This window comes from Chiloscyllium plagiosum, unplaced genomic scaffold (genome assembly GCF_037043375.1).
Source record: "Chiloscyllium plagiosum isolate Xiang-an unplaced genomic scaffold, Cpla_swu_hap1 HiC_scaffold_11, whole genome shotgun sequence".
NCBI classification, from domain to species: Eukaryota; Metazoa; Chordata; class Chondrichthyes; order Orectolobiformes; family Hemiscylliidae; genus Chiloscyllium; species Chiloscyllium plagiosum.
In genome coordinates, this window is record NW_028270149.1 from 16,776,933 (window position 1) to 16,801,583 (window position 24,651).

General features: G+C 42.1%; 1 protein-coding gene across 1 annotated transcript in view; it reads right to left on the minus strand.

Annotated features, from left to right (window-relative positions):
- Positions 1-4,466: 4,466 nt before the first annotated feature.
- Positions 4,467-24,651, minus strand: part of LOC122557458 (melatonin receptor type 1B-like) — a 163,567-nt gene continuing 143,382 nt past the window's right edge. The window contains exon 2 of the mRNA XM_043705217.1: positions 4,467-5,329. Within this exon, the coding sequence (XP_043561152.1) occupies positions 4,467-5,329 (863 nt within the window). The remainder of the gene's footprint in view (positions 5,330-24,651) is intronic.

A 24,651-nucleotide genomic window follows, 5' to 3' on the forward strand; every position in this document is an offset into this window, starting at 1 on the left:
GCTTGATCCCTAGCAGCAGCAAGATAGATCTAAAGAACATGTTGACAAACAGTGTCTTTAGTAGAAAGTGAGGACTACAGATGCTGGAGGACAGAGTCGAGAGTGTGATGCTGGAAAAGCACAACAGGTCAGGCAGCATCTGAGGAGCAGACGAACCAAGGTTTCAAGCAAGAGCCCTTCATCAGGAGTGCAGTACCTAGATGCAGGTGTGGATTTGGATGTAGATGCAGTCTCTAGCCCATCCATCCCTCGAAACCACATAAATTCAGTGTGCATTTCACTTGAATTCTCTGCTAAATAAAACCACTGCACACCTTTAACCAAGTAAATATCTTTATTTTGAGGACTTATTTTGAAGTGGTGAACTTTGTGTATCAACAAAATGAAATTAAGCAAGAATAAGACATTTGCTGTTATTTATTCCCACAATATCATGAAATATAAGGGTTACTAAGAGTGGCATGGGTTACAATTATCCTCCTTTATAATGGACTGCAATAGAAAATTTGTGTACTTTTTAGGTGAATGGTATTTTTGTTTGTCATTGCTAAATAACAATGTCCACTCATATTTAAAGACTCCTCACATGCGGAAACACATCTTGAAACAATTTACAGAAAGCTAGAACATTAAACCGAACGTTAAACAAAATGAACTTCAGCATAAGTCAAGGGTCAGGAGAGGCTGAGGGTTTTCATACTTCTTAGCAGGAAAGGTTGGTGGCAGAACTGAGGCTTAAGAGGTTGATGAGTGAAAGGGCAGTTGCTGGTGGCAGAGCTGGATGCCAGCTGCAAACTGGTTCTGGAACATTCCACAGAGGGTACTGAGGGAGGAGTGCACGCAGTTTGAGAAAGTTACTCAGGTCACACAGGGCAAGACCTTGGAGGGGCTGTAAATGGAAATGGTGAATGCCTTGCTGGGGTACAGGGCAAACGAAACGCAGTGGGTGGGAAAGCTGTACTTTCGCACACCAAATGGCTTGTAGCTTCTGGAGAGTGACAATGGGGAAAGCTGTTGCAGTTCACTGAACAGACTGAGCCTTCTGAACATTTTTCTTATTCATTTACAGGATGTGGGCATCTCTGGCCAGGCCAGTATTTATTGCCCATCCCTAATTGCCCAGGGGGCAGTTAAGAGTCAACCACATTGTCTGGATTCACATGTAGGCCAGACCAGTAAGGATGGCAGTTTCCTTCCCACAAAACATTAATGAACAAGATGGATTTTATTTTCCAACAATAGGTTCATGGGCATCATTCGTCTTAATTCTGGATTTTTTATTGAATTCAACTTCCACCATCTGCTTTGGCAGGTTTTGAACCTGGGACCCCAGAACTTTAGCTCGGTCTCTGGATTAATAGTCCAGTTATAATGCCACTGGGTCATGCCTCCCTGTAAGACATCGGTTTTGTATTTTAGCACCAGGAGAAAGCAATCACCAGTGAGGGGAAAGGCTTATTAATGAGGGAGAAAGCATATTGTGATAACTAGTCAAAAATCACAAAGAAAAGTCACTTATCCAGGGATGCACATACCTTGCCAGGCATTTTTTGCCTGGCTTGAGGTAGCAGCCAGGGAGGTAGTGGAGTGAAGATAGAATTTGGGTGCACGTTGGCTTTGGTTTCATTAGCACTCAGCAGAGAAAACTATGGTCTATTTAGCTGTAATTTTGAGCAGTCTGTCAGTGTACAACTTTGGAAACAATGGAAGAGGATAGAGAGGAAATCTGGATGTAACCAGTGTGCTAGACTAAGCTCCTTACTTCCAATGATGTTAATAGAACATTACAGTGCAGTACAGGACCTTCAGCCCTCGATGTTGCGCCAACCTGCAAAAGTAATCTGCTGCCCATCCAACCTACTTAATCCCAAAACAGATCTTTGCGGCTCACCACAGGTACTTGAGCTCCAGGATGAACATTTCCCACTAACCACCACCCCCGTCTTCTTTCAGCTAGCCAATTTCTGATCCAAACCACTACATCACCTTCAATACTGAAACTCTGTATTTTGTGCAATAGCCTACTATGTGAAACCTTATCAAACACCTTACTGAAGTCCAGGTACACCACATCAACAACCTTACCTGAATCCACCTGTTATATCACCTTCTCAAAGAACTCAGTAAGGTTAGTTAGGCATTACTTAACCTTCACAAAACCATGGTGACTATCCCTAATCAAATTATTCCTTTCCAGATGATTATAAATCCTATCTCTTATAACCTTTTTCAACACCTTACCCACAACCGAAGCAAGGCTCACTGGTCTATAATTACCAGGATTGTCCCCACTTCTCTTCTTAAACAAGGGAACAACATTTGCTATCCTCCAGTCTTCTGGCGCTACTCCTGTCGATGATGATGACATAAAGATCATAGGCAAAGGCTCTGCAGTCTCCTCGCTGGCTCCCCAGAGAATCTGAAGATAAATCCCATCCAGCCCCAGGATTTAATCTATTTGCTAATCTTCCAAAATTGCTAAAACCTTCTCTTTGTCAACCTCAATTCCATTTAATCTTGTAGCCTGTATCTCCGTATTCTCACTAACATTGCCCTTTTCCAATGTGAATACTGACGAAAAGTATTCATTAAGCGCTTCCCCTATGTCCACAGATTCCACACGCAACTTTCCACAACTTTGACTGGCCTTAATCTTACTCTAGTCATTTTTTTATTCCTGATATACCTACAGAAGGCCTTAGGGTTTTCCTTGATATTATCTGCCAACAAATTCTCATGTCACCTCCTGGCTCTTCTTTACCCTCTTTTATATCCTAGATCTTTTCTGGCTAAGTTATAACTCTCAAGCCCCCGAACTGAGCCACCACGCCTCACCCTCACATAAGCCTTCCTCTTCCTCTTGACAAGAGCTTCAACTTCTTTAGTAAACCATGGCTCCCTCTCTCAACAACAACCTCCCTGCCTGATAAGTATATACTTATCAAGGACCCGCAGTAGCTGTTCCTTGAAATAAGCTTCACATTTCAAGTGTGTCCATCCCTGTAGTTTCCTTCTCCATCCTATGCATCCTCAATCTTGCCTAATCACATCATAATTGCCTTTCCCCCAGTTATACCTCTTTCCCTGCAGTATATACCTATCCCTGCCCATTGCTATTGTAAACGTAACCAAATTGTGGTCACTATCGCCAAAGTGCTCACCTACCTCCAAATCTAACACCTGGCCGGGTTCATTCCCCAGTACCAAATCCAATATAGCACTGTCCCTTGTTGGCCTGTCTACATACTGTGTCAGAAAACCCTCCTGCACATACTGAACAAAAACTGACCCATCTAAACTATTTGAATTATAATATTCCCAGTCAATATTGGGGAAGTTAAAGTCCCCCATAACACCTACCTGTTACTCTTGCTCCTATCGAGAATCATCTTTGCTATCCTTAGATGTTGCTAAAAGTTATCATGCAACATGGTCAAGATTCAAGAATGCATGTTGCTGGCAAAAGCTGGGAGAAACAGCTGGAAGGGATGTCAGGGCTGGATCCCCATCAGGGTGCTTCCAAGCCAGTGTAGCTATTACAGAAAGCTGGATGAGAAATCATCAATCTAATGTGCCTGCTTTTTGGCATAAAGAAATTCTATTCCCTCAAAATCCTCTCCGATCATATCCCATTAACCATAGAATCCCTACAGTGTGGAAATGGGCCATTTGACCCAACAAGTCCACACTGACTCTCCAAAGAGCATATCCAGTTAGACTCACCCCCTAACTCTATCCTTGTAACCCTGCATTTCCCATGGCTCATTCACCTAACCTACTCATCCATGGACACTATGGGCAATTTAGAATGGCCAATCCATTTAACCTGCACATCTTTGGACTGTGGGAGAAAACTGCAGCACTAGGAGGAAAACCACGCAGACATGGGGAAAATGAGAAAACCTCACACTGACAGTCGCCCAAGGCTGGAATTGAACCCAGTTAGCAGCGCTAACTGAGCCACCCCATTCATTAAAACTATTCATTTTGAATAAAATGGTTACAAGCGAACCATTGTTTAATGATGAAGTCAATTAGACTGGGCCAAATTTTAACTCAATGCATTTAAATCTGGTCCAAAATATCTTGAACTCATACCAAGTCAAGGAAGTCATGTTGGTTCTGGTTTTGTACATGGTGCAATAGGTTTGTAATGGAATGGTACATGCCAAGGTTAGCTACGTTTTTTTTCTCAATCTCCATAAAGATGAAAAACACTGATTTGCCTATTTCATTTTAATAAAAGTGTTTTCGTGAGCAAGAGAGAGTAAAGCTACTGTTTATGAAGAGCACTGACAACAATTAAAATTTAAAACATCCAAGACCATAGGCACATAAGTAAGCAACAAATGTAAATTATACTGCTTTAAGCAGTACCAGCAAATGATGTACAGCACATTGACAATCTGTTGATATTACTGATGATACAAATCAAAGTAAGCAAGAGAGTACATTCAAATGCTTTCTTACACATCCATTTCTGCCACATTGTTGTTGGTTGCTGCTGGGGAGGGCTTACTTTTCATTGCTTCAGTTCCAAATTTTGACAAATCACTGAAGAGGAGTCTTGGAGACCACAGTGACATAAGAATTCTCTTGTATTCGTTTCTGAAGTTCTGGTTGAGGAGCCCATAGATGACTGCATTGAGGCAGCTGTTGAAGTAGGCCATGAAATAGCTCATGATGAACAGCCATTCCGGGATTTTCGGCGCCACTGCCTGGGGATTAATGGCCACAGCCAATCCGATGAAGTTCAGCGGCCCCCAGCAAACAGCAAAAAGCACAAAGACCACGAACATGGTGAGGAAATTTCTCAAGTCACTGGGCTTCAACTTTGGCTCATCGGGCTTTACCCGCCGCTTTACCTGGATGACCAAAATCCAGATTCTCAGGTAGCAGTAGGTCACCACCCCAATGGGGACAAGAAAGTGAACAACCACCACAGCAATTGTGTAATAGGAGCTTACTGTTTGGGCAAACGTGCAGGAATATATGCGAGGATCATACTGCAGAGAGCCCACAAAGAAATTTGGTATGATTGCGACAAATGTTAAGACCCAGGTCAGGCACAGGTAGCAGATTGTGTTCCTGTGGCTGTACAACTTATCGTACTTGAAACTGTGGCAGATGTAACAATATCTGTTGATGGCGATGGCTGTAATGTTGAACACTGATCCGATGACGCTCAATCCCATCAGAAAGCCACTAACCTGGCAGTGAATATCACCCAGCTTCCATCCATGTTGGAAAATGGCGAACAAGATCACAGGGTAAGGGTACACTGCCACAACCAGGTCAGCTACAGAAAGGCTGACGACAAAGATGTTACCTGCAAAGAGAAATGGACATGTAGGAAACATTTCAATCATTAGGTTCATCTATCCATTAAAACAGATGGCAGTGTCTAACATGGGAGAGTTGAAGAGAATCATTCAAGCAGACTTGGCAGATATCTGAAGGGGGAAGGCAACACACTATTGTTAAGATGCAAGAACATGAAAACATTTAGATCTTTCTAAGAACACAACTGGAGAAAAATGTTGAACAATTTTAATGTCAATCCTTTCACAGGGATGAACTAGTGAAATCTTCCTGTCCCTGTGCTGGTGCTCACTGGTCATGTTAAGCAGGTTTTGATAGATTCAATCCCACTGTAACTGAGCACAAACACATTCCAATTAGTTACACCACACAGACTGCAGCTGAGCAAGCTAGCTAACACCTTCCAGCATCGCTAATATTGCTCATAATCCTGAGAATGCAAATGGCCATCGACAAAAAAAAACCCACCTCACTCAGACTGCCGTTAGAAGACTGGTGAAAGAAACAGCGATATTCTCACTGGTTTGTAAGTAGAGCAGACTCTGAGTGACCTAGGCTATGGTGCCACGTGTGATACAATCAGATGAGAAGACTGGTGGAGCCCATCTCAACATTGGGAGCAACTCACTGCATCTTTTACACTTTGCATGAGTAGGGTGGCTTGTTTACCACTAGGCAGCAGCAAGTTAGCCATTAAAGGTGATCAATGCTTGCTAAATGCCTTGCTGACAACACAACTTACCTCATATTCCTTCCAAACTCACCCAACAAGCTAAATCTTGAGAAACCCAGAAAGCAGAGGGCGATCCTGGTGGATTTTGCTCATCACTGAATGACCTCCAAGATGTCGACAACAATTCTGCTCTCCTTCCTATCAGAAAGATGTTGTGAAACTTGAAAGGATACAGAAAAGATTTACGAGGATGTTGCCAGGGTTGAAGGGTTTGAGCTATAGGGAGAGGCTGAATATAGGCTAGGGCTGTTTTCCCTGGAGCGTCGGAGGCTGAGGGGTGACCTTATAGAGGTTTACAAAATCATGAGCGGCTTGGATAGGGTAAATCGACAAAGTCTTTTCCCTGGGGTAGGGGAGTCCAGAACAAGAGGGCATAGGTTTCGAGTGAGAGGGGAAAGATATAAAAGAAACTGCAGAGGGTGGTATGTGTATGGAATGAGCTGCCAGAGGAAGTGTTGGAGGCTGGTATGATTGCATCATTTAAATGGCATCAGGATGGGTATATGAATAGGAAAGGTTTGGAGGGATATGGGCCGGGTGCTGGCAGGTGAGAATACATTGGGTTGGGATATCTGGTCGACATGGACGGGTTGGACCGAAGGGTCTGTTACCATGTTGTACATCTCTATGACTCTATGACTCTACGACAAAACTGCAGGCCAGGGAGTGATCCACGGGCACAGACACTTGCACACTCTCTTCTCAGATATTGGCATGCAGCATCTGGCAAGTCCTTTAGACCATCCTAGCCCCTCACCATCACACCGGCAGCTAGCTCTGAAGCACAGACTTATATTGCAGGGCATATTCACCACTACCATAGAACATAGACGTAGAAAAATACAGCACAGAACAGGCCCTTTGGCCTACAATGTTGTGCCGAGGTTTAATCCTAATGTAAAATATAGTAACTTAACCTACGTATCCCTCAACTCACTGCTATCCATGTGCATGTCCAGCAGTCACTTAAATGTCCCCAATGACTCTGCTTCCACCACCACAGCTGGCAACGCATTCCATGCATTCACAACTCTCTGAGTAAAGAACCTACCTCTGACGTCTCCTTTATACCTTCCTCCTCATATCTTCAAACTATGACTCCTCGTACCATTCAATCCTGCCCTGGGGAAAAGTCTCTGGCTATTGTCTCTATCTATTCCACTCATTATCCTGTATACCTCGATCAGGTCTCCTCTTTTCCTCCTTCTCTCCAGAGAGAAAAGTCTGAGCTTATTCAACCTCTCTTCATAAGGCAAGCCCTCCAGTCCAGGCAGCATCCTGGTAAACCTGCTTTGCATCCTCTCCAAAGCCTCTGTATCTTTCCTATAGTAGGGTGACCACTACTGGTAACAGTAGCTGAAAATGTGTTGCTGGAAAAGCGCAGCAGGTCAGGCAGCATCCAGGGAACAGGAGAATCGACGTTTCGGGCATAAGCCCTTCTTCAGGAATTCCTGAAGAAGGGCTTATGCCCGAAACGTCGATTCTCCTGTTCCCTGGATGCTGCCTGGCCTGCTGCGCTTTTCCAGCAACACATTTTCAGCTCTGATCTCCAGCATCTGCAGACCTCACTTTCTCCTACTGGTAACAGTACTCTATTCTATCCATGCCTCTCATCATGTTGTACTGAAAGGTTACTTTGAACCCAGTGTTAGGCACCTGGTTCACTGATGGGATCAGGCTGCATCTCAGAGCTGCTTTGTTACACTCTTAACATTTGTCACTAAGCACCAAATGACATGTCTGGAGAACGGCTTTCTTGCCTGGCTTTGCTACTGAGTGCAGTCACACAACGAGGCAGCTTGCTTTGCTGCTCAGTAGCTATATAGTCCTGTGCTGGACAATTCACTGACAACAATATAACTTTGTGTACACAGAGAACCAAACATGAGGGCTGTTTTCTGCACAGCTCACCTATTTTCATCTACTAATGGTCCCTATGAACAAAGGTCAAAGAATAGTACAGTGCAGGAACAGGCCGGTCAGCCCACCAAGATTGTGCCCACATGTGATGCCTCTCTAAACTCACACACATTTGCTGCTACATGGTCCATATCCCTCTATTCCCTATCCATTCATGTATCTGTCAAGACACCTCTTAATTATTGTTATTATATCCACTCCCACCACCTCCTCTGGCAGTGTATTCAGGCACTGGAATAAAACTAGAAAAAAAACTAGCCGCTCACAGCTCCCTTACGCTTTCCCCCTTTTTTCTTCAACCTATATCCCCTAGTAATTGGCATTTCTCCCTTGGAGAGAAGACACTGACTATCCATTCTATCAATGCCTTTCATCATGTTGTACACTTCTATCAGGTCGCCCTTCATCCTTCAACATTTAAGTGAAAATTATGATCAGCTCTTCCTTCTACCTGGCTATTACCTATGCCATTGTCTAGGAGAAAGTGAGGACTGCAGATGCTGGAGACCAGAGTCGAGAGTGTGGCACTGGGAAAGCACAGCAGGTCAGGCAGCATCCGTGGAGCAGGAAAATCGACATTTTGGGCATAAGCTCTTCATCCCGTTGTCTACCTAATGTGACTTCGTCTCCACCTGTCCTGTACTCCTTCAGCCCCACCCCTTGTCTTCAGCATCCAAACCACATTTTCCCAGCTACCTTTCCCATCAGTTCTGAAGAAGGGTCACTGGACTCAAAATGTTAACTCTGCTTTCTCTCCACAGATGCTGCCAGACCTTTTGAGTTTCTCCAGACATTTCTGTCTTTGTTTTAAGTATTATGGATGTTGGTTAAGGAGAGTGAAAGGTTTCAGCGTGATCCAATGCCATACATATATCAGAACAGACCTCCATCCATTGAATGTGACCATTCTGATTTGATTTGATTTGTTATTGTCACATGTACCAAGATATGGTGAAAAGTATTGTTTTGTGTGCTAACCAGAAAAATCATATCTTACATAAGTGCATCAGGGTAATAGAATATAATGTTACAGCTATAGAGAAGGTGCAGAGAGAAATAAACTTTAATATATGAGAGGTCTATTCAAAAGTCTAATAACAGCAGGGAAGAAGCTGTTCTTGAATCTGTTTTTGAACTTTTATATCTTCTGCCTGATGGAAGAGGGTGGAAGAGAGTATGTGAGGGAGGGGTTGGAGGCGTGTTTGATTACATTGGCTGCATTTCTGAGCAGGAAGTAAAGATGGAACGGCTGCCAATTGTTGTAACGAGGCCTCACGGGCTGACATAGAGAGATTCACAACCACATGGTACACTGAAGTACAAACATTTAGACATGAGCTGAGTTACATGCAAGCTATTGTCACCCATGCCAGTAAAGTGGCCTCAGTAAGATTTCCTCTTCCTGTCCTTACCACTCTATCTCAGTGTACTGCCTAGTTCTGCAGCTGTGGTAGAAGGAGACCCTGCTCAGCAGGGGAGTCCATCGGCCTTAGCTTGTATGACTGGACGGACTAGACATTCTGAGGGTTTTTTGCCAGAGGCAATGTTTGACCCTCCTCGGCTTGAACTCCCACATTGTTGGGGGGCGGTGCTTGCAGGATGAAGGTGGAGTGCCCGGCCATCTCTGGAGTGTTCTGAGAGGAGACTTTGGAAAGCCCAGCATGTGGTTCCTTCCCCAGCTGGCTGCTTCCTCACCCTGCCCTGTCTACTTGTGAGGAGAGGGCATCTGAACTGGTGTCAAGATTCCCTCTGCCACTAACCACTACCCCCGGCCCCACCTCTCCCGAACCCATAGCTGGGCCAGTGGAGTGCAGGTTTGAGCACAACTCCAGCCAACCCTGAGGCGGCTGGGCCTGGATCTCCATGGCAACCACCAACCTGCCCATGGAGACTGCCGGTAGGTCACATGACTCACTGCAATGCAGTGGCATCTGGGCATTGAGGACCATTGCTTCACAGGCAGCTGCCGGCCATCACACTGTGTGTGTGTGTGTGTGTGTGTGTCTGTGTCTGTGTATGCACATGTGCATGTGGGGCTGACGTCTCTGATAGTGAAGGCCACAGGATCCTCTCCTGCCTGGGGCTGACCAGATACCTTGTCTCTGGTAACTGTTCAAATGCCAGCTGCCAAGTCAATATCTTCCTCAGCCAACTACAGAGCTGTCGCTCACCAAATTGTGCACCCACACTCCTCTACACCTAAAGATTTCCCCCTCCGACCCAGATGGTTCAGTGCCTGAGCTGGTGGGGGACATGGAAGGCAGCGTTGTTGATGCTTCCTCTGACACCTCAAGTACTCTCGTCCTCAGATGTCCAGGGGGCCCTTCTGAGGGAGCCAGGCATTTCTCTGTAGAGAGGCTGGTGGTACCTGCAAGACACAAGTGAGAGAGAGACAGACAGACAGATAGATGACTCCTGGCCAGTAATTAACAATGGAGTGTATGTGACTGACAGTGGCACAAGCATGCAGAGTGGTACTTATGCAGAGGCTGGACATGGGAGTCTCCAGGTCTTGGTCTCCTCCTGTGTGGAAAAGGATTCTCTCCTAGCAGAAAGTCCAAACGTCATGCAGCCCCTCCTCCCAGCTACCTGGTCACATCCTGCCTTCTCCTGTAATGATAAAATGGGTTAGGGAATGAGTAAGGTGACAGCAGGGGGCATGGTTATTAGTGCTGGTGTATTTGGAAGGTAGCGATGTATTGCCACAGCCTAAGGAGGTGACACAGAAAACATGCAGGGTTAGTGATGTGGGGGTTTCATGGGGAATGTGACCAGGTAAAGGAAGATGTTAGAAGGGGGATTGGAAGAGTGTGAGCCTTGCAGGCAGGTGGGGGGAACTGGCGGTGACAGATTGAGTGTGAGGCAGCAGAGAGGAGAGCATGGCACTTACCTTGGCAGAGTGCCAAAGCTCATTGATCTTCTTTGTGTTTTGTTGGCCATCCTTCCATAGCTGGAGTGGTAACCTCGGCCTGGGCTGGAAGTGTCTCATGGCGCAGAAGAAGAGGACTCCTTTCCATTGCATCATCCCATCACCAAGAACCTGCCATAGAAACCCAGAGCCATCTTCCCTTTCTCTGCCATGTCCTGACTTTGTCCAGCTGCAGAGTGTGATCACCCATCCAGGTGCATAGCGGCCTTTCAGGAATTGCAGGGAGACTGGGACACCAGCCTTTCATTGTATACTCACTGAGTGACAAGTTGTTGTGGGAAGAGTGCGCGGTAAAATGGAACAGAACTTCGATGTGATAAACACCACAGCGGTGTTTAAGTAACACAGTGAGTTTGGTAAGATATGGCGAGCAAACTCACTTGGCCTCATGGTGAAAATCTCTCCAAAAGCCCAATGCAACATGGAATTAAGCTAAAAAAAATGCATGAGATTCAGCCTGTAGTATTTCCTGAGGCTACTCATGAGCAACAAAGAGCAATTTTGGGGCGGCGCGGTTAGCACTGCTGCCTCACAGTGCCAGAGATCCAGGTTCATTTTCAGCCTCAGGTGACTGTCTGTGTGGAGTTTGTACATTCTCCCCGTGTCTGCGTGGGTTTCCTCCGGATGCTCCGGTTTCCTCCCACAGTCCAAAAATGTGCAGGTCAGGTGATTTGGCCATTCTAAATTGCCTGTGGTGTTAGGTGCATTAGCCAGAGGGAAATGGGTTTGGGTGGGTTACTCTTCGAAGGGTCATTGTGGACTTGTTGGGCCGAAGGGCCTGTTTCCACACTGTAGGTAATCTTATTTGCATTGTAACCAACTGTGAAATACTTGGAGACAACATCCTTCATCCGATCGAATGCATTCCAGTAAACAATAAATTGGAAAAACGTTATGTTCTTGTGATTAAAATATTTTCATCAGAAATACTTAGTGGTGTTTCTTAAGTCTTTTCAACATTACAGCGCTATATATTCAATTGCACTTTTTAACATATTTGTGATTGTGTGATGGAGAGATAGCCATAGGCATTAATTGCTATCAAGTACATTTAATCTGCAGTTATAAAAGAAAGAAGCTGTATTGAAATAATCTTGGTATTAGATTCCTGATGAGTCCCAGTTTTCTCCACACAATGAGCTGCCTGAAGTCCAGTTTGGTTGGCACACAGATTTTATACTGTAGCTTTTGTACTCTCATTGCCATGATCTGACTCTGGTATGTTTCAAAAATGGTTTGCATTTATATCACGCTTTTTATTACATCTGGAACTCAGATCGTACTTTGCAAGCCGTGAATAGTTTCAAAAGATAGTCACAATTGTAACAGGGGAACACTGCCACAATTTGTACCAATACAGAGGAAGGAGAAGAGAGAGACACACTTGATGTACCAAATTTGACTGGACTTAAATCAGCTTAAATCATTGTATGGAGAAAACTGGGACACCTCTGAGAAATCTAATAACAAGATATTTCAATACGGCTTCTTTCTTTTATAACTGCAGATTAAATATACTTGATGTCAATTGATGCCTATGGCTATCTCTCTATTACACAACCACAAATTGATTGTACAGTTGAATACACAGCACTGTATTGTTGAAAAGACTTAAGAAGCACTGCTAGATATTTCTGGTGAAAGATTTTAATCACGAGGACAGGGCTGTTTCAGATTATCTTCAGATGAGAACGATGATCTTAAGTTATAGATTCACCATCTCTATCTATCTATCTTCCATTATGAAATTGCAGTGTTGAAATTTTCAAACAAGGTAGCATGACTCTATTGCATTTCTCTCAGTCACCAGGCCTCTGTACTATCTGCTGGCTTGCTGATATGTTGGGCAGATGGTTCAACATTGAGACAAAGACATGAAATTATGCATGTAGGAGGACAGATCAGCCACTGTGATCAGGAGCAACCAATCTAACATCTCCAGTTGAATGCAGTCACCTGAATTGCCTGTTAGATCTGATGCTATTGTCACAAGGCAAAAGTGAGGACTGCAGTTGCTGGAGATGAGAGACAAGATCAGAATGAGGGGCTCCTGCCCAAAACGTCAATTTTCCTGCTCCTCAGATGCTGCCTGACCTGCTGTGTTTTTCCAGCACCACTCTAATCTTGCTATTGTCACAATTCTCTTCAGGGCCATTATGGTTTGAAGAAGAAATATGAACAACCAAAAATTAAAGGTCACAAATTTTAAAAAAATGAAATGCTACTATTGTGAAGAGAAATTGAACAAAGCAAGCATTACTGGTTCTTGCTTATAAGGACTTGTGCTATAAACACAGTTCTGCTTTTTTAGTTCCTCCTCAAGAGTTCCCATATCTCATTAAATCTTAAAGATTCATTCACTTCTTGCAGGATCAACTCCAGAAATATGCCACAAACCTGCAGAATGTATTTCAGTTGTCCTCACTATCCAAACCATTCTTTTCAGGTGCAAATTACATGGGTTCTTCCCGTTAGCTACGGGCTAATTTTTTATTTCAATCTTCTTTAATGACTTCGCCTCAGTGGACTCTTCAGCTATTTATCTGGTTTTGCAGCCAGGCCATTCTTTCCAAGTCTGCACCCAGAGCATTTGGACAGCTTTTTGCGAGCTATCTAGTCAAGCTGACTTCTGTGTGAGAACCACCAGTGGCTTTTTCAACCAGCAGCAAGCCAGAGAAAAATTCTGCCTACCTTTCCCCCAAAAAATGCAAACTGAACTACCTCTAAATGTTCCCAGAATAAGTTGCTTTTCTCTCTGTCCTTTGCAAGTTTGAGATTTGTGTTTTATTTCCATTTCTGGCTGAAGCATTTTCAGTTCTACATTTCTATTTCCAACTGCTTCACTTATAACGGAATTCCAACCACATACTTAGTGTTGAACCTCGCTCCAGTATTCATATTTAACTTCATAGTTCCTCTTAATTCTATGAGCCTAACCTTGGTTAATTGTTGCAAATCACTCAGAGATAAATCCTGTCTCTTCAAAACAATATTCACAATTGACAATGCAAATTTGCTGCTCACTAAGTACATTGAATTCACTATGAAATCCTGTTAGTTTAAATCTTAGATAATTTCCCAGCATATCTATATCAGCCAGTGAATTCAAATTCCTACAATGAGCCCTCACTTTTTGATAGCTAAAATTCCAAAATCTAAAAAATCAAACAGATAAGGGGAGGTGATGTCTTAATGATATTATCATGGGAATACCCATTCGGATATGGGCGTAATATTCTGGGGACCTGGGTTTGAATCCCATCATAGCAAATAGTGGAATTTCATCAGAAAGCTGGAATTAAGGGTCTAATGATGACCCTGAATCCATTTTGAAAAAGACCTATCTGGTTCACAAATGTCTTTTAGGAAAGGAAACTACCACACTCACCTGGTCTGGCCTACATGTGACACTAGACCCACAGCAATGTGGTTGACTCTTAACTGCCCTCTGGGTAATCAGAGATGGGCGATAAAGACTGGTCAAGCTAGCAATACCCTCAGCCCATGAATGAATAAAATAAAAGAAATTTAAAAGAAGAGTTAATAAAATGAAAGTTGGTCCTATAGAAAATTAATGTAATAATGGTAAATAAAGAAATGGCAGGTGAATTAAACAGACAGTTTGCATCAATCTTCACTGTGTAAAATACAAAACATTAGCAAATAACTGTGACTCAGGAAATGGAAAGAGGGTCAAGAAGCTTACAATGGTAATGGAGTTGTATGCTGACAATTATTCAGATCCTGATGGAATTCATTCTGGGATCTTTAATGAAATAGCTGGTGTATATAAGAATATAAGGACTAGGAATAAGCACAGGTAATTTAGCCCCTTGGGCCTGTGACCCCATTTCTTTTTCCCATTTAATACTTTTATGGCTGATTTCATTGACTTCTTCTCTGAGTCTCCTTGGTCAATCCCCTTTAGTATCTTATATACCTCAGTTGGATCTCCCTCCATTCTTGCAAGCTTTAGCAAGTACAGGCTCAAACTGCTCAATTTCTCCTCACCGGACAAACCCTTTATCTCTGGAAAGACAGTTGATACAATGGTTTTAACTGTCTACAATTCTCTATATTTAGGAAAGATTCCATTAAATTGGATAATAGAGAAATTTAGTTCCTTTATCCACAGAGGAGGGAGGCAGAAAGCAGGAAACTCCGGGCCAATTAGCTTAGCATCTGTCAGTGGGAAGATGTTCAAAGTTCTTATTAAGCATGTTTTAGCAAAGCATTTAGAAAAGATTAAGCAATCAGAGATCAGAGAGAATCAGCATGGTAATGTGAAAGGGAAATCATGTTTAATTAAGACTTTGAGAGAGTTACATGTACTATGGATAAAGGAGAACCGGTGGATTTCCTGTACTTAGATTTCCAAAAGGCATGTGATAAGGTACCACATCAAAGATTATTGCGGGAAATAACAGATCATAGTTTAGGTAACATGTAACAATGTAGGCTTGCATAGAAAATTGGCTAGCCAATAGGAAACAGAAGAAATGCAAATGGATCTATTCTTTGGTTGGCAGGGTTTAGTCATTAATGTGCCACTGGAATCAGTGCTGACACCTCAACTTTATACAATTTTTATCAATGACTTGGATGAAGGTACCAAGGGTATGCTTGCTAAATTTGCCAGTGATCCAAAGATAGGTAGGAAAATAAGTTGTGGAGAGGATGAAAGGGAAATGCAAAGGAATTCAGATATTTTAAGGGAGTTGACAAAGATGTTGTGAATGGATTATAGCGTGAAAAAATGTGAAATTGTACATTTTAGCAGGAGGTATAAAAGAAAGGCAGTGACAGATTGCAGAGTTCTAAGATGCAGAAGGATCTCCATGTCCTAATGCATGATATTTAAAAGGTTAGGGATACCAAGCAATGAGTCGTAAAGTGTAGCACTGGAAAAATACAGCAGGTCAGGCAGCTTCCGAGGAGCAGGACACTTCATGTTTCGGGCATAACTCTTCATCATGAATGAGGAAAGGTAATAAAATGCTATTGTTTATTGTGAGGGAACTAGGATACAAAGGAAAGAAGATTATGCTTCAGTTATAAATACAGTATGGGTGTAACCACATCTGAAATACTGTGTAAAATGTTGCTCTATGTAGAGTCCTAGAGTCACACAGCATAGAAACACACTCTTTAGCCCACCATGTCTATGCTAACCAACACTAATTTCATTTATTTGGTCCATATTTTATTTATGCCCTGGCATTTTAAGTGTTCATCTAAATGCTTATTAAATGAGATTACTTGATTTCACTATTCTTTCAGGCAATACATTCCATATATCTACCACCCTCTGGGTGAGAAGAAGTTTGCTTAGATCGCCTCTAAATCACTTTACAACTTCTCTTCAAAAAAAAAGCAAGGCCAATAACTTTTTAAAGTGACAGCATCATTATAAGAATAACCCATTAAGAGAGGGATAAGGGGACTTTTTCTCAGAAGGTGGTGAATGGATGGAACTGTCTTTCTCAAAAGGTGGTGAAACAGAGTCTTTGAATATTTTTATGGCAGAGGTAAGTAGATTCTTTATGAGTGAGGCAGGGGAAATGATATTGGGGGTAGGTGGAAATGTGGAGTAATCAAATCGACCATGATCTTATTGAAAGGTGGATCAGGCTCAAGGGGCCGATTGACCACGCCCCCACACATATAATCTATCTTTGTCTGTTAGAGGCGTGGAGGCTGCTCATCATCTTGATGTATGTCTACATTAAGCCAATTAAAGTCAAGAGCCCATAGTCTACCTAGACCATGGGGCTGCTGCCTCATGACAGAGAGGTGACTGGTTGGTGGTTTAACCTGAGGTCACCGTGCCTCAGAAAAGGGAAGATTAGATTAGATTCCCTACAGTGTGGAAACAGGCCCTTCAGCTCAACAAGTCCACACCAACCCTCCAAAGAGTAACCCACCCAGCCCCTTTTCTCACTGACTAATGCACCTAATACTACAGGCAATTTAGCATGGTCAATTCACCTAACCTGCACATTTTTGGATTGTGGGAGGAAACCCATACAGACACGGGAAGAATGTGCAAACTCCACACAAACAGTTGACCAGGGCTGGAATCAAACCTAAGACCCTGGTGCTGTGAGGCAGCAGTGCTAACCACTGAACCACCATGAGATGCTGAGAAGGCAAGTCCTCATGGTAACCTCAACTGATGCAGGAATTGGACCCATACTGTTGGCACCCCTTAACTTGCAAACCAGCCAATTGAGCCATCCTGACCTGACAGGCTTTAACTGGTTGCATGGTAAGTCAGCAGTAGGCAATTCAATCCTATGAACTAATGGTGGTTTTCAACATTTTGGGACAATACACAGTGGGTCTGAGGTGTCATCACATTCATGCAGTCAAGGTATTTGTTGTGAGTCACCAGAGAAAGAAAAGGTAACCACAGTGACAACAAAAACTTACATTTGTGTAGTGCCTTTGGTTTAGCAACATATCCAACAGTGAGTGCACAATAAAAAGAAACAAGAAAGATGGACCTGTTGAAATTTTTTTTATGTCCTGCAGTGTTTTGAAGATGGGTCACAGGACCTGAAATGTTAACTCTGAATTCTCTCCACAGATGCTGCCAGACGTGCTAAAATTGTCCAGCAATTTCTGTTTTTGTGTCTGACTACCAGATCTGCAGGTCTTTCGGTTTTGAATTTTTGCACCCCATGGATTTTAAAAGTGTGAGATCAAACAGGTCATCCATCGAAACATTAACGCAGTAATCATAAAGCTGACACTCTACTTTGCAGCCTCCATCACTTTGTTTGATTGCTGTATTTCAGAGACAGGTCACAACAATTTTGACAACAAGGAAATCCTTGCAGCCTCCAACACTTCCTTTGATTGCAGCCTTTCAAAAAACAGAGTGCAACATCACTAAGTTTGACAACAAAGGCAATCTATGATTTAGTTATTACCTTGCTGTAGCTTTCTTTGGTCCACATTTCAATCATGTTAAAGAACATAACATCAGCATTTGTCCTTTAAACATTATTATTTCTCTGGATGTTCCAGAAACTTATTCTAACACTAAACTGAATGATTACTGTTTTTACAGGAAGCAAGCAAACACCTGCTAAACACAATGATTACAAAGGTGTACTGTTTATCAATAGGACAGTGAATTTTGTCATGAATATCCTGTGCAATCAGAGCTGAAGTATTTTGTCTCTTGAAAAGTCATTAATATTATCTCAAGTTAAAAATTAATTTGGCATCATTAAATGCAAATAAGCCATACCCTCAAGCTCAATTGCAATCTAATTAAAAATGAATTGAAACGAACAGTTACCTATTAGACATTAAATGTCTGCCAATGATTTTTCGTTGATTTTTCTGTGATGCAGCCCAAAGCCATGTTACAGACAGCAGTTTCTATCCCCAACTAACACTAATACGTGTATTTATATAGCACCTTTAATACAGTCAATCATCCCAAGGTGCTTTAAAGGAGCATTATCAGAAAACCTCTTGAAGGCGAAATTTGAACAGTGTGGTTAGGGAGAAGAAGTGTGGTACTATTTAGTTAATTTTCACTGATGGACTGAATGACCTCCTGCTGTGCTGCATCAATGAGCACAAAAGGCAATTTCTATTCCGTTAATAGTGCACTTCACCTCTGAAACTCTCCTTTTCTTCAATCTTTAGTGTCATGAAAAGAACATAGCACACGATGGCGGCATCATGTTTATTTCTGTTACTACAGCAATGGTCACAGAAGGATATCCAGTCAAAGTGATGAGCATTTCTTAAATTTGGAAACGAGTTTGTGCTGCATCTTTTTTCCAAGTCGGGAACTATTTGGAATTTCACGAGTGTTTGTTCATTTTATTCCATTGTGGAAAGCATGTAGGTATGATCAATGTTGAATGTGCTGCTTGTAACTTAAAGAAATTCCTCCAAGGTCTACCTTAAATGTTTTGATGAGGCTTCGCAGTCTCACTATTGAGTCAAAATGTTGTGGTTATAGGGAGGTGAGCACAATGCCCAGTGTGATACACCAACAAAGAATAGAAGGGTTGCTACAATGTTGGGGGTAACGTCTTCAAATGAGATGTTCAACTGTTATCCTGTCTTCCTTATAAGAAGCCATAAATAATGCCATTTGAGAAAGAGCAGAAAAGTCACCTTTAACAGGACCCGAGTTTCCATAACGGAAGGTTTCTTCAGTCCTTCTTGCTTCTCTTGTACAGCAATGTCTGTGCCTGAGTGTCCTTGATAAGGGAGCATATACTGAATGCTTGAAGCCTTCAGTGGTCAAGGAGACTGGACTGTGTGGTAAACAGGCAGAAGTGAGGACTGCAGATGCTGGAGATCAGAGTCAAGATTAGAGTGGTGCTGGAAAAGCAGGCCAGGCAGCATCCGAGGAGCAGGAAAATCCACGTTTCAGGCAGGAGTCCTTCCTGATGCTGCCTGACCTGCTCTGCTTTTCCAGTACCACTCTAATCTTGTGTGGGAAACAAAACTAGTAATGTTAAAATATTGTCTACAGGCAATTTGGATCTCATTGTTCACACCCATGTTAAAAAATGGCATGTTTGTCCATTTTAATTTGGTGGCACATCTCCCTCATGGACCACAAAAAGACCAAGGAGAGCAGGGGCTATTAGTGATCTGAATAACATATATCCCTTAGACGCTATCACTGATCATCTGTTCAATTATCTCATTGCTAGTTGGGGCCTTGTGCGTGCACCAATTGACTGCTGAATTTCCCACATTATAGCAATGTATGCATTTTCAAAATATTATTTATTGAGTAGGAAGTGCTATGGGAAATATTGAGGTTGTCCAAAGGGTTAAATAAATGCTAGCTCTTTCATTCTCCCTCAGTAAGGAGCTGCTGATATGTGAATGTGTCTGGTCTTGATACCTCTATCCAATGATGTTCAAGAGTTAGACTGTAGAGGAGTCATTGTCTTTTCCTTACTTGTCCAGCAGTCAAAGTCAAGTCACCTTGGTCTTACCAGACCACACAATTGCACTCTTTTTAAAGAGAGATGACAGGGGGTGGTTTAACCTGAGGGCCACCATGCCCCAGCTGAGGGTGGAAAAGAAGAGCATTTCATGGTTACCCTCAGTGATGAGAATTGAGCCTGTACTGTTGGCATTACACTATTTCTTAAACCCACTGCCTAGCAGACTGAGCTAAACCAAACTAGCAGGCAAGCTAGAGAGTGTTGGGCACATATGGAGTTAACTTCAAAGTTAGGGAGGAAACAGCAGGCTTAGTTACTAGCTCTCATTAAATGTGGTCATGAGCCAAGTTTTAAATCCTTATGATTTCAGTGGAGAGGGTGGTTCGGGAATTTAGCTGAGTCATAGGCCAGGGAACTTCAGTTGATTTATTTTAACAAGAGACAAGCCTTTTTCCCAATTCAGCACTAAGCTAAACAAAAAATAGACATGCATGGGATAATATTACTGCTCATGCTCACAAAAGAGAAATTAACATTCATAGGAGCAAGGGGGTTTCAATTTAATGAGCCAGTTCACACCATGTTCTTCACCCTGCCTTTGAAGAAGTTGAGGAAAGGCATAAGTAAAAGACATGAATATTCAGCTCAGATCACAAGGGGTTCAGTCCTATTGATACACATTCTGCTACTATGCTTCGATAGTTATTGAGCACCACAATTGTTAAGTATTCATGATTCTTGGTTCCTCCTAGGGAGAAGAGTCTCTATTTTAATGGAACCTACCTGTCATGAATGAGCCAATTTGATCTACATGGCTCCCTTTACACATTGACAATCTTTGTAATCTGTTAGCTGGGATGTCAAATGGACACCACTGAATCCCCTTCTCATCATGCAAATGGTTGACTTTAATTTAGTCAGGCAGTTTGAAATCACCTGCATTCTTCATTTCTCTACTCTGCAATGTATTGTACAGTCTGTAGTGTCCCTGAATTTTAAGCCACTCAGAGTTTCAAGTTCAAATCCCACAACAGGATCTGCTAGCTATTGAAGGTGCATACGTAACACAGTCAAACAGCTTAGGTGTCAACTTGTAAATACCAACACTTGTTAATGGTAGGTGGTATGAGCAGGAGAAATCCCTGGTTAGCCATGCAATGAAAATAGTTGGGAGCTTCTGCGTTTGCTGTCTACAGATCTGGCAAAAGTCCGTGTTTCCATAGACACCCAGGCTCTTTGGCTGGTTTATGGCCTGTTGTGGGCAGCATGGATGCGATCACTGCTCCATTTGGATTTAGGACCTTCCCCCTTGCCTTCTGCTCTTGTAGATCAGACCCAACTTTGCACAGAGATTGAAAGATGATGTTTTAAGACACAAGAACCGAACCTCCTTGAATTTTCCAATGGCTGATGGTTTCAAGAGATCTAATCATTGTCCAGAACTTCCATTAGCTGGTTTAGAAATTAGGAGATGTCTGTAACCAATCAACTCAGTACATTGTATAACACTCTCTGCTGAATAGGTTTGAATCAGTCTAAACTATATGAAATTGATTCCTTTGAAATAAAATTGCATTCAATAAAGCTTGCTCGTGAACACATACACTCTCATCATGTTATTATTTCCTGACTTCAAAATTAAGTGCAGGGAAGAGTATTGAATCCGAACGTGAGTATTATTTAATTCTTTACAAGAACAGACAATCAATAGCACATGCATGGTTGGCTGCAAGTGGAAAATAGAATCAGAAGGCAAAAATTACCTTCAAGAAATCTGCTGTACCTCACTCCTAGGGATCAAGACAAATACTTCTTAATTGTTAATATGAAATCTCTCGAACCTGTTTTACATCTCAATAAACCTATGGCTGATTATGGTTAAGACACTGTGATTTCCTTTCCAATCAATCTGTTGTTTTATGTCTATATCATCAATTTCCATTTTCTTTCCAATCATATTCGAGAAAATCCTACCCAGCTACACTCTCCAGGAAACAGGCCATTCAGCCCAACTGTCAATACTTTACAGTGGCAAATTATTTTAATCACATTAACCTTCCCTTTTTCTCATACCTCAACTTTATCTTTTCCTACATCCCCTGGGGCCAATCTAAACTACAATGTGTACATTGTTTTTATCTCAGCCAGCAAATTCCACAGCCTCACACCACAATTTGTGAGCAAGTGTTATCTCCCCCCTGTTCTAAGCTTTACTTTTTATGGCCATTTATCTCTGCCCGAGAAAGACTCATTTGCAGAAAAAGAAGGCAAATTAAATGCTACAGAGGAAGGGGTTATTGATAAGGTGACAATCTCTTGTGCAGAGAAGGGCTATTGAAGGAGAAAATACTAAATAGGAGAGAATTTTGGGAAAGCATGGCACCCTATTAAATTAGAAGAGGTGAAATATGCAAGAAAGGAGAGTAAAGTTGCTGTTGGTTATGGAGGACATCTCTGACTCGTACCATGAGCAATGCCACTTATGTGTTTCAGACAATAAATACTTCACAAACCACTTCCCTGAGGACAGCACATGTTAAACAGAGTTGATCAAATTTTGATCTTTTTGATTTTGACACTTCATAGCCTTGCAGCTAACACAAATTAATTGAAACAGGTCATGGGTCACCTGCAATGTTCCAACATGAGCCCCTGCCATATAAAAGCAAACAGGGCAGATTGTACCATATAAAACAAAGGGCTAGAAGTGGAAAAGCCAGGCTCGTTTCACGCCTGTCAAGTGTATGAATCTGAAATGGGCATTGTCTCAATTCACAAGGAAAATCTTCGCCATTGGTAATAGTTGGACTGATCAACAGGCAGCTGGTTTTCATACAATGCAGGTAATTGACAATATCACCAAGTAAACATTTAGTTCATGCCATTTTTGGACATGACACCTACAGTGTATCAGAAATAAAAACACAGACAATGTTGGAAATATTCAGCAGGTCAGACAGCATCTGTGAAGAAAGAAAAAGGTAACGGGCAGACTATCTTGCACTCTCTTATGATGTGTTCAGAGGATGATGATGTACATGAACCGTGAACCAAGAATTAAGTCAGGGGCAGGAAGACCCATGATCAGACGTCCCCACTCCACTGCCCATTGAAGCCCTTACGTGGTCAATTAATGGCCCATTCTGTCAACACAGGTTAATCGAGGGGTGGGCAAGCCTGTGCGCTACTGGTAAAACAGTGTAGCTTGCTTGTCATCTCCCAAAAGAAAGGGTCCAGCAGAGGGGGTGTCAGGTCCTAGGGGAGAGGGGGGTATTCAGTCAGGTTCTAGCAGCATTAAGGGTCTTGGAGAGCACAGTTGAGGGTACATGAGGTAGGTTAAGGTCCATCTGAATAGTTACTTAGGGTTTAGACTCGGTATATAATTGTCTAATCTTTCATAATCTCTTCACCTGACCAGAGAGGGACTGCCTGAATTCTTCAATTAACACAGAAATCTTCGGAGGGTTCCAAGCATGGGGTAGTTATCCAACAGATTCTTCGATTTCCTGGGCAGATCTTTGGGAGTCCATGGGGATTCCACAGGGTCCTTATGCACAGCTGGAATGATCATGTCTGGTCATCAGAAAAGGTCGGCCAAAGTGTTTCAATTTCACCGGGAAATCTTAAGTGTGGCCTGTTATTCAATCAGTGTTTTCTTTTCATAACTCTTCTATTTGCAGCATAGAATTTGCAAGATGGTTCTTCACTTGTTTCAGTGAGACAAGAGCCCACTGCAGCAGCAATTCATGAAGTCTGGCTGTTTACCTATTTGGTGGGATCAGTAGCTGAAATTAGTTCACTTATCAAATGGTGACAATTTATGAGGTGTATCTACCTATGATTTTCAGCTCCAGAATTCAAGATTATTGTAAATATCACTTGTGAATTACAGTGCAACATCTGAGTTGTAAGGAACTTTGACAAGCATCTTATACAGCTGTCATTGCAATTATCTTATTTGTCTGACATTCAAGCATGTCTCGCTTCCAAGCAACCATAGCGTTATTTTTCTCAAATATTTACAATATGTGATTTAACTAAACTTCACAGTGAGCATTTTCCCTTTACACATATAAACCTTGCCTTAATGGCCAGCAGTTAAAATGCTTCCACTTTATTCCATTTTCTACCCAGAGACTCATTCATGAAATTCAATTTGAAAATGAACTGAAATTAACTGTATCTGCTAATATTAAATTTGCAAAGAACACCTGGAAAGAAAGAAAGACTTGCATTTATACTGTGCACATTTCCACAATGAATTTCACATTCAATTACCTCCAAAAAGAGGAATGAAATGAACAACTACTTAAATTGTTTTTGTGATTTGGAGATGGACTGGGGTGTACAAAGTTAAAAATCTCACAACACCAGGTTATGGTCCAACAGGTTTAATTGGAAGCATTGGCTTTCAGAGCATCGCTCCTTCATCAGGTGGTAGTAGAGGACACAATTGTAAGGCACAGAATTTATAGCAAAAGTTTACAGCGTGATGTAACTGAAATTATACATTAAAAAATATCTTGTTTGTTGAGTTTTTCATCTGTTCAAATACCATGATAGTTTCACTTCTTTCATGTGTAAATCACAAAACCTTTTTTTAGAAGTTGCATTCTCAGGTTAACTGTAACAATTGGTGTTAGCTGGACAATATGTTGAAGGTGTTAGCCCCCTGTGTTCTCTGTCTGTGCCATGATGTTTAGATCGATTCTAATCTAAAAAGTGAGATAACGGAGTTTTACATGAATTCACGCAGTTTGATAACAGAGATTTATATGAATTCATGCAGTTTACTGCGTGAATTCATGTAA